Here is a 14,679-nt window from a genome sequence, read left to right as displayed (position 1 = left end):
CATATACATTATTTGGACCATCGGAAAAAGATCACTGTGATAAAAAAGAGCCACTTTTTTACCTCTAGTGATCAAAAACTAAACTATTTTTTATTAAATCGTTCTTTTCCCCCACGGTCCATATATCTTATATACAAAGTTTCCTCCATCAAAATGGGCACTAAATACGTCTGTGTAGGGTCAGTTTATTTACAACCACCCTGTTTTCATTATTATTCGGGGTTTCAAAACCCAAATCGTTGTCTGCCGATCTTTCGATAATAATGAAGTATCGTAATATGGGGCTATTTCGCACCGATCCTGAAAAAAGTTTGAAACTTTTGAATTGAATTGAACAAATTTCGTAAAAAATACTTGATACTCTCAATCCAAAATCATGTAAAACATAATGTTTCAAACATATGGCTTAGCTTTTAGTTTATTGCAGAGTCAAAGCTGTTTAAAATACACCGGGGAAAGTTTCACAGAGGTATTTTGAAAAATGTTCGAAAAATCAAGTTTTTCGTGAAGTGAAAAAGCAAAAAAAAAAAAAAAAACAACAAATCTTCAGAAAACGCATCCAAAGGATTGCGGTGCAATGTGCTGAATTCGTGAATCATGCATTTTTTTACAAAAAATCACGTAAATCGAGGTAGTGGAAGTCGGGGTAAGACTACGTATATTTGAAAGTACGCATATTAAAAGTCTCGTTATACTCGAAAAGCAATATTTGCTACTAAAATTTTCCTAAATTCAATTATTAATCAACAAAAATTCTGGCTGATCTAGATTTCTAGAACTTTTCATTTCATCGCCCCCTTCTTCAGAAATTTTTTGTCTCATCGCCCCCATTTCGAGTGAACCCATAGGATCGTATATTAAATTCGTAGCTTCTATCACCACTATGGACCATTCCATCGTCCACCAGGGGGCGATATTGCCTACTTTGGGAAACACTGCTCTAGAACACCCATGCTCAACCAATGACCCTCGGAATCATCTGATGTGGAACCGTGACCTCGAACTTAATTTTGTAAAAATGAACTAAGCGATGCGTTTACAGATCACTAATGTGATCCGCAGCACATTTACAATATCACTTCAGTCACCCGCCGCATATTGAGTAACCTGCGACACAGTTCCAGTTCACTTACGTCGAAAAAAGTTTGAAAATTGCCTGGCGGTTATTCTAATGAAAATTTCCAAACAGTTTTGATTTTTTTCAGACAGAGGAGACATCATCGGTCAACTCATGTATGTGAGTTGCTGACCCATTTTGGATGTCGTTCGCTAAAAATATCTGTGCTTCTTGGTTTTATTTGGAATTTTTGTCAAGAAAAAGTTGCATTTTGCTGTCAAAAAAACTTAATTGGAAAAATAAATGCTTTTTATTCATATGTAGAATAAAATTGTTGTTTAAATCATACCTATGAAGTCGTAATTAGCAGGTTATTTATCATTATATGATCGATAGTAATTTGATGTTTGCGTACTGAACATAACTGAGGCTACTTTGCACCGTCTAAAAAGTCGTGTAAAGCAACCCGAAAGTAGTTTTTTTAGTTCGTTTTAGGCTTAACTCAGTTCGCGCAATTGATATTAATGATCGAATTTGTGTCTTTTGTTTGTGTGTTGATAAAATAATACCAAATTTTAATCATATTAGTTGCTTTTTCACGTGTTAAATGAGATGAGTTGCACTTTTTTGAATTTTATTTTAACCATTCAAGAGAGACCAAAAAATTCATTTCCTGTCAGTTTCCCGCAATACAATGTGTAGTATAACATTTAAGTGAGTTCACAGTGATCCAAAATATTGTCTTGCTCAGAAATAACCATTATATTAGGTGATATAAAATAACCAGCTACTTTGCACACCAGTTTTAAAAAATTCATAAAAAGTATTTAAAAAAATTGATGATTTTTCATGGCAATAGGCCTGTTCTCATATTGTCTTAGCCTAGAGAATAGCGTTTTTCAATCTTTCTGAACCCAAGGATCAGTAAAATGTCTGAACAAATTCGAACACTTACATCTCGTATTGCGGGACATCCCTATACATTTGTTGTCCTGACTTCTTTGATGCATTTGCCCCGTTTTTTCACCGATGCTTATTTGTAGCATTTACATTAATTTGTAACATTTACTAAAATAGTGAATTAAGGGAGTTCTCATATCTTATAAAATATGTTATTATAAATATAACATTTACTTCATATATTTGTCAGGCTCAACTTTTTTTTCCGTACACCACGTTTCAATTCACGGCAATTCTACCATATTTCACTTCCCCTTTCATTGATAATTTTTCAGCAATTTTAACAATTAGTGATTTTGTCGACTTGTGGCAAGGAATTTTTGTGACAATTGGTGATGTCCAATTTTCCGCATGTAAGATTCCAGCTTTCAGTATTTATCTTAATGAAATTTGGTCACCTAGTCATTTGAGTATTTTTGCCACTGAATACATTTTTGCTGCGATTTGTAGCAGCTCCTTATTTCCTCAACTTTCGGCAATTTTGGCAGTAATTAGCATAAATGCCGTAAATTGCATTTTTTTGGATAAAATAATTGACATTCGCATTTAATATGACAATTTTCCGTATATGATATATGGTGTATCCTCTATGAGATATATATGTATATCCTCTATATGAGATGTGGTTAGCCTAGGGTGCATCATTTATTTGGACCTATATGGATATTACCAATTTTAATTACAACGATTGAATGATTTTTCATCCAGTTAGAATTAAATCATCAAGTTTACCTGATGCCCACTTATACCATCGTCGTGGATCACCACTAGTTCGCGGACCATGGGTTGAGAAACGCTGTCGTGGAATAAATCAACATTATTTTCAAAAGTCGTTTTACATATTTGTTTGCTATGCCTAGCATGAGTTTTTCGTAATGAACTCCCAAAAACGGTGCAAGGTAGCCCCGTGTAACGGTACCAAGTATTCGTCCACGGTTGTAGATTTCTTTATTAAGACATGATTATGTTCAATGATACGAATAACGATACTCTTCGAATGTATCTCAACACGTGTCAATTGACGTAAAGTCTATATAATATGACTTTAATATTCTATTACATTAATTTTTATTGTCCAGAAAACAGTTCGAATGGCAGAACCCCGTACCAAAAAATGATTTACGACAATATTTTCTTTCTGTAGATTAATTCCAGGCTGAGGATACGTGTGATGTCAACTGTTTCGTATATTGATCGACTTGAAGAGAGATAACAAGGACATCTCTACGAGTGTCTGTGTACAGCTGTTCCTGAATGTTATGGCATGACTTATCGCTGTTGACGTCAGAAGCAAAATTATTTCTCCAACTCCAGTATCTATCCGAATACACATAACTCTTAAGGACCTTTCATGACAGCATGTGTTTCTTGAATGCAAAAATAAGTACCAAGTCCTTGGAAAAGACCATAAATAGGAGTCCATTCTATCCGTTTCTTAAATTCTTAGAACTGTATATACATCCCGATCATTTAAGAATTATCTTATTTGTGCAATCAGCCTTACATAATAAAAGTCGACAAAATCCCGGAGTTATGAGATAGGTGGGACCGACACTAAGCGCGTAAGTCGAATTCATATAAGTCGGGGTGCAATTTTGCATACAAATACATTAAATAGCGATTAATTGGAACCAATATTTCTGAAAAATACCAGTTTTTTTCAAAAAAAAATTACGATCAACATGCAAGTTATACTACATTTTAATTAAAAATTCCTCATTAATATTTTTAAATTTTCCAAAATATGTACAAAGTTGGATTTAGTGCAGAATTTGGTAACACTTTGGTCTTTCGAAAGAATTAAGCTTCTTGTGTTAAAGAAAGGAGGTTAGTAACGGACTTTTTTGAGAGCTGAGGCTGGCCCTTTAAAAAGGGCATACACCACTGTACCAAACACTGAAATCCCTGCCTTCAGACACACAGCAGTTACCGTGGTTCCCAACGTTGGGCAACATGATTTTTAAAAGGCCTCATACCTTTTAACATGATGAAAGCTATGCTCTAGATATCATTAAAAATACTAATTATCCAAATTTTTTACACATATTTTGGATTTTATATGCTATCGTATGCAAGTATAAAGTTTTATATATCTCTAGTACATAATTTTTTGAACATTTTCAAAAAAAAATTCATTAAAAGCATCTTGCGCGCATGATAACCTAGCATGACATCAATGTAATTGAATAGAAATTAATTCATAAGGCAATTATTTTGAATCATGAAATAAAAGGGTTTATTTCATGAAATGAAACAAAAGATTGAGATTTCGACTATCTTTTCTGAAATCAGCTTATAAATATGGGGGTTTTTTTGGAATTTTAAATTTAAAACTTATAATTTAATTTTAAATAATATTAAATGAATAAAATTTCCTTTTTGACTTCATTTCATGAACTGAATAGTTTCCTTCATTTTGAATCAATTTTTTATTCAATTATACATTGCGCGCAAGTTGTTTTTAATGCATTTTTTGAAAATTTGCAAAAACTTGCGTATTAGAGATGTGTAAAATTTTATACTGGCATAGGATAGCATATAAAATCGAAAACATGCGTGAAACTTTTGAAATAAATCAGTGGTTAAACAGTATTTTTAATATAAAATATTTCTATTAGAGCATAATTTTCAACAGTTAAAAGGTGTGAGACTCCTAAAGGGAAGCAATTTGAGTTTTATGGGAGAAATCAGGATTTATGAAAATTCATATTTGATGAAAAAATAATTTCTCAGAATTAAAGAAAATTAATATGGCAACTGCCTACCTTCGGGGTACTTTTTTTTAAAAAAAAAGGTCATTTTGGGTAAAACGAATGTGGTTTTCGTTTGGATATGGTACAAAATTAAGAAAATAAATATTATTTCACATGAATATTTTGGAAAAAAAATTTTTGGTGACAATTTTATATGTAAAATTAGCATATTTTCAGTACTTCTGCTATTCATTTTACACTAAAAACAACTGCTTATATCCACATGCTCTTCGCACAGATTATTGCTATGACATTGTTCTGTACAATAAACCAAAAGTTTTAGAATACTATGAAAACGTTTTGAGACATGATTGTTCACGAGAAAAATACACAATTTTCGTAAAAAGTACTTGATATTCTCAATCCAAAATCATGTAAATGATAAAGTTTCAAACATATCGCTTAGCTTTTAGTTTGTTGCAGAATCAAAGCTGTTTAAAATACACCGGGGAAAGTTTCACAGAGGTATTTTGAAAAATGTTCGAAAAATCAAGTTTTTCGTTAAGTAAAAAAGCAAAATAAAAAACACAAATCTTCAGAAAACGCATCCAAAGGATTGCGGTGCAATGTGCTGAATGCCAGAATCATGAATTTTTCACAAAAAATCACGTAAATCGAGGTAGTGGAAGTCGGGGTAAGACTACGTATATTTGAAAGTACGCATATTAAAAGTTTCGTTGTACTCGAAAAGCAATATTTGCTACTAAAATTTTCCTAAATTCAATTATTAATCAACAAAAATTCTGGCTGATCTAGATTTCTAGAACTTTTCATTTCATCGCCCCCTTCTTCAGAAATTTTTTGTCTCATCGCCCCCATTTCGAGTGAACCCATAGGATCGTATATTAAATTCGTAGCTTCTATCACCACTATGGACCATTCCATCGTCCACCAGGGGGCGATATTGCCTACTTTGGGAAACACTGCTCTAGAACACCCATGCTCAACCAATGACCCTCGGAATCATCTGATGTGGAACCGTGACCTCGAACTTAATTTTGTAAAAATGAATTAAGCGATGCGTTTACAGATCACTAATGTGACCTGCAGTACATTTACAATATCATTTCAGTGACCCGCCGCATATTGAGTAACCTGCGACACAGTTCCAGTTCACTTACGCCGAGGGTGTTCAATCTTTAGGAGAGTGCGAGCCATTTTCTTGGTTTGAAAACGTGTCACGGGCCACTTAAGTGATGATCTATAAGTGTGCAGCGGGTAACTTAACTGATGTGAACCTGCACCGCGGGCCGCTTTAGTGCTCTTGAATAGTACTGCAGGTCCCTTGAATGATTTGTGAATGTGCAGTGGGTCGTTTGAGTGATCAGGAACTATATCGCGGGTTACTCAAGTGATCTGCAAATTTGCCGCGGGTCACCGAAGTGTGACTCAAGTCCTCTGCGACTGTGCCGCAGGCAACTTAAATGCTATGGAACATGTCACAGGTCAGTTAAGTGGTCTGTGAATGTGCCACGGGCAGCTTGAATGATCTGTAACTGTGCCGCGGATCCCTTAAGTGATCTGTAACTGTGCCGCGGGTCCCTTACGTGATCTGGGAATGTACCGCTTAGTTCATTTTTACACACTAAGTTTGAGGTCGCGGACCACATCATATGACTCCCAGGGCCACATTCTGCCATTCTGCCCGCGGGTAGTAGGTTGAGCATGTATGACTTGAGTGATCCGCGGCATAGTTACAGAGCGCTTGAGTCACCCGCGGCACAGCACCAGATCACTCAAGCTGCCCGCGGCATATTTACAAAGCACTCGAGCGGCCCGCGATGCAGGTCTACATCACTTAAATTATCCACGGCGGTGTTCTAGATTACTCAAGCACACTCCCAGATCACATAAGCGATCGGCGGAGCTGTCCCCGATCACTATAGTGGCCCGCGACACGTTTCCAAACTAACAAAGTGGTCCGCACTCTCCTAAAGGTTGAGCGCCTGCTCTAGAAGCTCAATTTGGAAATCAGTACCTTTTTCCTGTATCAGACGCGATATTATGATCTCAAGTGAATAATAATTCCTGCCCCGACGGTACATTAATCAAATGAATTACCTGCAAATGTGTAACCGTTTCTGGCGTGTAATTGCTCATTTCAGTAGCTCAGCTCTGCTCGTGGATCAATGAGAAACAATTACTATCAACACCCGGGTTACATCAAAATTACTACTATCGTTAGCCCGTGTATTTTTGTGGACTTCACATCACAGACAAATACGTTCAACATGAGTTTCAATTGTTAACCTCAGTTTTCTTTGGAAAAAAACGTATTTTCTTGTTTTTTGCCTATTAAATCTTCCTACTTTTGTATTTTCTCGTCCCTTCATTTAGCGGCCACAAGTACTTAATCACTGTTTTCAGCATGTAAAATAGTGTTTTTACGAGTCATAGATATTTATTAGCTGTAATTATTCGATAAATTATGTATATGTTACGGTGAATGTGATAAATGAGATTATTTTATACATAATAACCGGTTATTATTCATACTTACCAGTCATCTTGGTAAGTTTGATACATTTGTTACTTTTACCGGCGGATATGCATAATACCCAAGCGTCGTTTGTAAATTTTATAGGTACTGTAAATATTATCACTTTCACCGGCGATTATGCAAAATAACCAAGTGTCATTAGTAAATTTGATAAATACTTAAAATTTATTGCCTTTACCTGTGATTATGCATAATATCCTAGTGTAATTGGTGAATTTGATGAATATGAAAAAAAACCTTTCGAATGAGTCTAGTATGTGTAATGAATATAATTGGATCCCGATATAATGATAACAAATTTTATGATCGTACCCCGATATAATGATAACAAATTTTATGATCGTACCCCGATATAATGATAACAAATTTTATGATCGTACCCCGATATAATGAGACAATACATATGTGAATCATCATGTATAGCATATCATACAGTACGATTTGTCATGTTTACCAACGATGCTTGGGTACTATGCAAAATTTGCGGTCCTAAAAACCTGATATCACTAAATTCTACCAAAAATTGCAATTTACCGCTTTAAATGAAATTTTCCAATTACTGCTAAAATTGCTGAAGGGTGTGGAAATAAAGGGCTGTTACAAATCGCTGTAAACAAAAATGTATTTCACAAAAAAAAAATATTCAAATTTTCCGATGGCCATTGAGAAAAATAAAAATCGGCAAATCGGTCATCTTAAATAACAATCCCTAAAATACGGGATATCTCCAATTATCACCAAAAACGTTGTCAGAAGTAAGAAACATTGGCAATCGCCAATCGAAATTAAAACTCCAAAAAATTGAGAAAAAAACGTTAAATCTGACAAATATGTGAGGTTAATATTTATAATTTTTTTCCATAACTACCATAATATAATTTATACTATGAAAACGGTGTGTGTGTATTCACGTCTTTGGCAAATATTACAAATTGAAATAAGTATCGTCGAAAAAACGGGACAAATGTATAAAAAAATCGGAACAACGAAAATTACAGGAATGTCCCGTGATACGGAACACAAGTGGTCCGTCAGATTGTTTTAGACATTTTACTGGTCCATGTTTTCAGAAAGATTGCGAAACACTGGCATAAAGGGTCCGTAGAACACACAAAAAGTCAAGAACCCCCGACAGCAGAACTTCACTCGTCCTAAATAAAGGGAGCTGGATTCGTTTCGGATAAGACTAAATATGTCAGTAGAACTGTGAAATAATTCTTTAAAGCGGATGGTCTACCAAGCTGGTATTTTGAAGGGGCAAAAATTTAACTATTTTGTCATTGTCTTCCAGTTTTTGTAGGATACATTGGTGCAATATTAATTAAAAATTTGGCTTTTATTGATTTCGAAAATCAAGAAAATTTTAAATTCCACTTCAGGAACAAAATCATTCTGTAAATATTTCATGAAACATTATAGTGCTATATTTATTAATAGTTAGAGTAAAGCCTCTCTTTTTCAGGCACCGGTGGGATAAAAGAGTTCGTCCGTAAAAGAGGGGTGACCGTTAATCAGGGGTTTGAAAAGCATTCTTTTATTAAGCATGGGGAAATTATTATTTGGTCGTAAAGGAAGGCTGACCGCATCCGAGAGGGTGTCCGTTAAGAGGGTTTTTACTGTATCATAATACACAGGAAGGATGCTTGTCGAACAGTACGCAAGGTCAGCAAGTACGTTGGATATATTCGCATTTAAAGAATTATTTTGATATTTCAGGATATTTGAGGTTATACTGTAGTGAGGAAACTAGAATTATGATGGAACTGAAAGGAGTTTACAATTAATTTGTTTTATTATTCTCGAATGCTGTATTAAGCAACTTCCGTAGTACAGTGAAACCTCGATGTAACGATATTCCGCGGACCAAGAGAAAATATCGTTGTAGAGAGGTTATTGTTATATTGAGAGGTAGCATTATCATCAAGCCCCACCAAATTTACGGTTAGTAACGTCTCTTTTGAATTGACGTTGTTAGCACCACGAAAAAATTCATTTATAAGTACAATAAAACCCCTCTTAACGTACACCCCCAGATGCGGTCACCCCTCTTTTACGGCCAAATGATCATTTCCCGTAGTATAATAAAATTATGCATTTCAAACCCCTGATTAACGGTCATCCCTCTTTTATGGACGAATTTTTTTTTTGTCCCACCGGTGTCCGCAAAAGAGGGGTTTTACTGCATTTATTCGGAGCAAAAAATTATAACTGATTAGCTGATGAATGAAATTCAGGTAGTTGTTTCACCCCGAAAAGTAGTTTACCGCCCAATACTTATGGGTAAACACATAGCAAATAACTTCACGGCAACTTCATTTCGAAGGTTAGATAGTACAAAATACCGATATTATCGAATACCCTCGAAAGAACTATGGTGAGCAATGGGATGATTTTGAGTGAATTATAAAAAATACCGTACTAGCGGTTTCGAAATATCCTAAAAAATATCGTTATAGAGAGATTTATCGCAGTAAAGTTCATCATTGTGTCGAGTGGTGTTTAATATTAGACTATAGGCAATTCTGGACAGGATTCGAAACTCGTATCGTTGTCGAGAGATTTCTAGTCACATCGAGTATCGTTGTAGCAAGGTTCCGCTGTATATAGAAAATGATTCAAAACTTGCTCAATATTAATTGAGTGATTTCTCATCCTCAGACAAAAATATTTCTGATTATTCTACACAGAGATAACTTACTATAACTAAATAGTGTGGATTCTAAACGAGACAAATACGGTTTGATGTAGGATTTATTCAAGAATCTACCTTTTCCTTGGACACTAGGAAGACATGATTTATTTTCACACATAGACATGAATATGTTCAGTACTTAATCATACCTACCTGTCCATTTTCTGTTAGACTCCTCTATGACGCTGTGCCTACGATAAAGCTTTCAGCAAACATATCAAAATTTTATAAACATCGGAAATGGATTTTCTGTGATGTAACAGCTTCACTATAGTTACTTATATATGCATGTTAATTTTCGTGTCAACAATGACTGTGGGTAGTTAGATTTGTTGAAAAATTCAGAACTCTGCCAGAATTGAGTCAATTATTCAGGCATAATTTGTATGAACATTAATAATTGCTTATTCTCGATATGTGGTGTAAAAATATGTTGGTACTTACCCTTATTATTCTCTGCTACAATGAATGTTGCCTTGAGTAAAAAAGGTGAAGAAACTTGGGCAAAAATTTATTTTTATCCAAAAGGCATTGACTTGGAATGATGAGTATGGAAACCCTTGGAGGAGCGCCTTGATAATGGCCCCGTTGTGAGGGGGCTCGGCATTCATTTCTACCTGGACGCTCCATCGGAGGGCCCATCAAATAGCATCCTAGAGTTATGGTGCAGAGTCGCGGGATGGCGTAACAAAGGAAACCTGCGGAGACCGCTACGATCCCTTTTGAGCAAAGGTTCTAGGGGGTATTCAGGAGAGGAGGGCGGACTACACCTCCCCAGTAAAGGCATGTCCTGTTCTTCGATTTCACAAGGGGAACAGAACCTACCCTTAACCCCACCGATACGGCTGCTGCCGCTGAGTATACTGCTACTACCACCGATGGTGAACTCCGATTCCGCGGTGTCGCTGTCCGATAGGCCATCGCTTTCTATAGAGGCCAGATATCTGGGTTCGAGCTGCACCTTTACAGTTCTTGGGCACTTGGTGACGTATACGTCCATTTCGAGAGATAAGGAAGAATCCGGTGTGCAACCGTCAGGATCCGGGATTTGGATATCCTGAGGCGATGGCACGAATTCGTCGAAGAGAGGACTCAAGAAATGCCGTCTTTTCTTGTTCATAGTAGTTCTTGTTAACAATGGGTTCGGGAACGGGGACGAAAGCGTTGATGTAGATGGTTGGGTAGCGGTGGTTGTGGTTTCCGACGGTGGTGAAGTGGCTTGGCGGACAGGTAGTGGAAGCTGTGGTCTTTTGCCTCGGCTCGGCCCGTTCGGCAAATTGCCCGGTTGAAGAACTTGAACTTCTGCGATCGTTGTCATATCACCTCCACCTTTACCCTGGACGGGGTTCGGTATTCCAGGACCTGGCAACAGTGCTCCTGAATGATTAGGTAGGAATGGGCTGACGGGCCCATTGAGTCTTTCACTTTTAGTCACTTGACCATCCTGATGCGGATTGATAAGGTGCTCCGTGAGAGTTGTATCTTCGTCGGAGGGCCTTGCCCCCTTGATTGGCGCCACCCTAGAGTTCGATTCAGTATCGTAAATAAGCACACACGCTGCAACGATCAACATTCCACCTAGTCCCATGAACACTGGTCCAACGAAACTCAAGTTGTGGATGTGGTACTTGAGATCTTCATCGATCACTTCTACAGTTTTGTTGGTGGATTCCTGAAACTCCTCATGGACGGCAAAGGTGTCTGCATAGAAGCCAAACACAGTCATTCCCACTCCGATGGCAATCATTAATACACCACCGCTCAGGGATTTGCAACAGAGCCAGATGCAACGGAAGGAGATGCAACTCTTCATCTTGTCGAGCCCTTTTTTTTTCTGATTCGAATCTTGCTGATGGGGATCTTTGGGATTTTGCGTTGTGGACTGGATTGTATATATGGACGTTGTTCCCGCCGGTGGCGGTGACGGTAGCAGCTGCTGCTGTGGTTGATGCGGTTGGTGGGACGGGGTCCTCGGCCGGGCGGCCCTATGCGGGGACGGGGGCACGAGAGGCCCAGAGGTTCGGCCAGTCGCTGTCTGCTGTTGCCGCAGTTGCCGGCCGATCACTGCGGCGCTATTCATGTCCGACGACCGACCCTAGCAGCAAACGGTCCCACGATGGAGGGCTACCAGGGGCCGTCGTCGGCATAAGGTTCGAACCCGCTTCGGGCCGACGCCAACGCTCGCACCACAAGGCCACACCGAACAACAGACGATTGACGTCGGTGACATGGCGTTCAGTTGTCGGACGTCCGATAGACGCTTAATGTGGACGGCCGCTCTAGCTCGCACACTTCTCTTCGCTGCTCCGAACGATCTTTCCCACGGTCATCTGTAGGGGGGTTGCCAATATCCCCAGTCGCCAATTATTGCTCTTTTCTTTCGCCAAACAACCAGCAAGTTCAGCGCTAAATATTAAAACTCGCGATTTACCTTCTTTCGACGAACACTCGAAATAATTTATGCAAAAAGGCACGTGTCGGTATCTTTCGGTCAAATATCAGTTCATCAATTCTTATTGCCCGGACGAATCTCTCGAGTCAAAAATGATCAAATCACATTTTCGGATGCTATTCTTAAAGAGCAGCCGCCGCAGCCGTTCTCAATCTCGATTCTTATCCCAAAAAATATAGCGTTACTCAACTAACTCATAGTGAGCCTAACAGCATGTGTTGGAGGAACAGCTTGAAAGAGTGTTTCGCCAGAACAAGGGTAACCCGCCGAACTGTGATGTGAGCTACTCGCGGAGGAGTCGCTTATATTATCAACGTGCTACGAGCCGCATCACTCCGCGCGCGCAAGGTTACCTTCCCTCATCCAAGATGGCGTCGCTCTCCTATTGATCGGCAGCGGTACACTCCTTCGTAAGGGGATGGCACAATAATACTAAAATAATACACACACACACACACAAAAAAGAAAACACATGAGCACGCTTTTTCGAATTCCGCCGCGGAAAACATTGGATGCGCTGTCACGTGAAACGAGTTCTCGGCCTCATAAAATCCAATGTCTTAGGTCAGTGAGTCTTAGCATTTTTGAACAGCAGTCGAAACAGCTTGTACAATGTCTTGTACATACAGCACATCTCAATATCATTTCAAAAAATACTTATTTCATTCATCTGGAATAAATATTATGTAGTTATTTATACGAAAAAAAAATATGAAATATTTTTTCGGGGAAAGTTGTCCCGTTTTAACCCATTTTTGACTTACTTTTACTCAACGCTTTGTTTAAATTATTTTTTCAATTCATTTGTATACAAATTTTTGTATGAAATTAACATTTTTGTGGAAATTGAAAAGCCTAATGAGTGCCCCAGTCACCATAGTTAATGAGTGAAATAATTTTTTTTTAATTGTTTACAAAGAAATTTAATTTTTTTAGGATTTTTCAAAAATGAAGTTTTTGGAAATATTTTTCCCCATGAAAAAACACATGAACACGGAGAAGAATAATTTTTTTTAAATAGAAAAAAAAAAAGTTATTTTCAAGGAAGCGTATTTTCTGGATATTAAGCCAATGTGAAGTATGTCAATAATTAAACTGACCCTACTCAACTTAATTATACAGACATGACACTATTACGACCTATATAGCGGCCATTGTGTGGCGGACGTATTTCATTGAAACTTAGTGTATACGTTATTTGGACCATGGGGGGGGGGGTGGAGAGAACTGCGATGAAAGGTAATCTCATGGACATATAGGAGCACCAGGAAATAGTGCATGTGCGCATTCTTTCACATCTACAAGTTGGCCATTTCATCTTGGTACCATCGCGGGTTTACACATTCCGGATATAGTCAATACTATCCACCACTGCTCAATTCCTTTCGAAAAAAAAGCAAAATGATGGGCGAAGAAATTCTTGGAAAATGGCACATTGACTGTGTATGCATCCAAACAATAGTAACACGAGCTGGAACAAAAACGTGTTTTTTGCATTATAATCTCTATATGGAAGATTTGTTCACTGAAAATTTGGGGCACTGAGCGCGGTTGGTGCTATAACGGGGTTCAACTGTACCAGCGTTTCTTAACCTATGGTCCGCGGACCAGAGGTGATACGCAGGCAGACTTGGTGAAATTATTCACCCGCTGTAATTGATATTTGTAATATCCATATAGGTTCAAAAAATATTTACCTTCCTAACTTAGGTTCACCATGCATCATCGATGAGAATGCAGGAAACTGCGATCCTAAATACGGGATATCACTAAATTTTGCACAAATATTTCAATTTATTGCTTTAATGCAATTTTCTAATTACTGCTAAATTTGCTGAAGGGTGTGGAAGGGCTGCTACAAATCGCAGGGGAAAAAATGATAAGTATTTCACGAAAAAATTTTCAAATTACCTGTTGACCACATTTCATTAAGAAAAATACGATAAACTGGGATCTTAAATAATAATCTGTAAAATACGGGACATCGCCAATTGTCATCAAAAAACATTGCCAAAAAAAGGCACACTCACCGATCGCAATTAAACTTACTGAAAAATTGCCGAGAGCACGTCAAACCTGACAAATATTGAGATGAATATTTATAATTATTTTGCCATAATTATCATAACATAATTTATATTAAGAAAACGCTGTGTGTATTACGACTTCGATAATAAATACAAATTCAAATAAGTATCGTTGAAAAAACAAATCGGAACAACGAAAATTACAGACATGTCTCGTATTACGGGACGCAAGTGGTTC

General features: G+C 37.5%; 1 protein-coding gene across 1 annotated transcript in view; it reads right to left on the bottom strand.

The window, feature by feature from the left end:
- The window catches only part of LOC149065448 (uncharacterized), a 153,905-nt gene extending 141,243 nt beyond the window's left edge, over positions 1 to 12,662 (bottom strand). Inside the window, exon 1 of the mRNA XM_089253789.1 lies at positions 10,407 to 12,662. Within this exon, the coding sequence (XP_089109915.1) occupies positions 10,576 to 12,042 (1,467 nt within the window). The 5' untranslated portion in view covers positions 12,043 to 12,662 and the 3' untranslated portion in view covers positions 10,407 to 10,575. The remainder of the gene's footprint in view (positions 1 to 10,406) is intronic.
- Positions 12,663 to 14,679: the final 2,017 nt, after the last annotated feature.

Source organism: Pholcus phalangioides, unplaced genomic scaffold, assembly GCF_987345545.1.
Source record: "Pholcus phalangioides strain wild (caught in Gottingen) unplaced genomic scaffold, Ppha-v1.0 ptg000039l_1, whole genome shotgun sequence".
NCBI classification, from domain to species: Eukaryota; Metazoa; Arthropoda; class Arachnida; order Araneae; family Pholcidae; genus Pholcus; species Pholcus phalangioides.
Note: the sequence above shows the minus strand (reverse complement) of the source record. Positions and strands in the feature narration are given on the sequence as shown.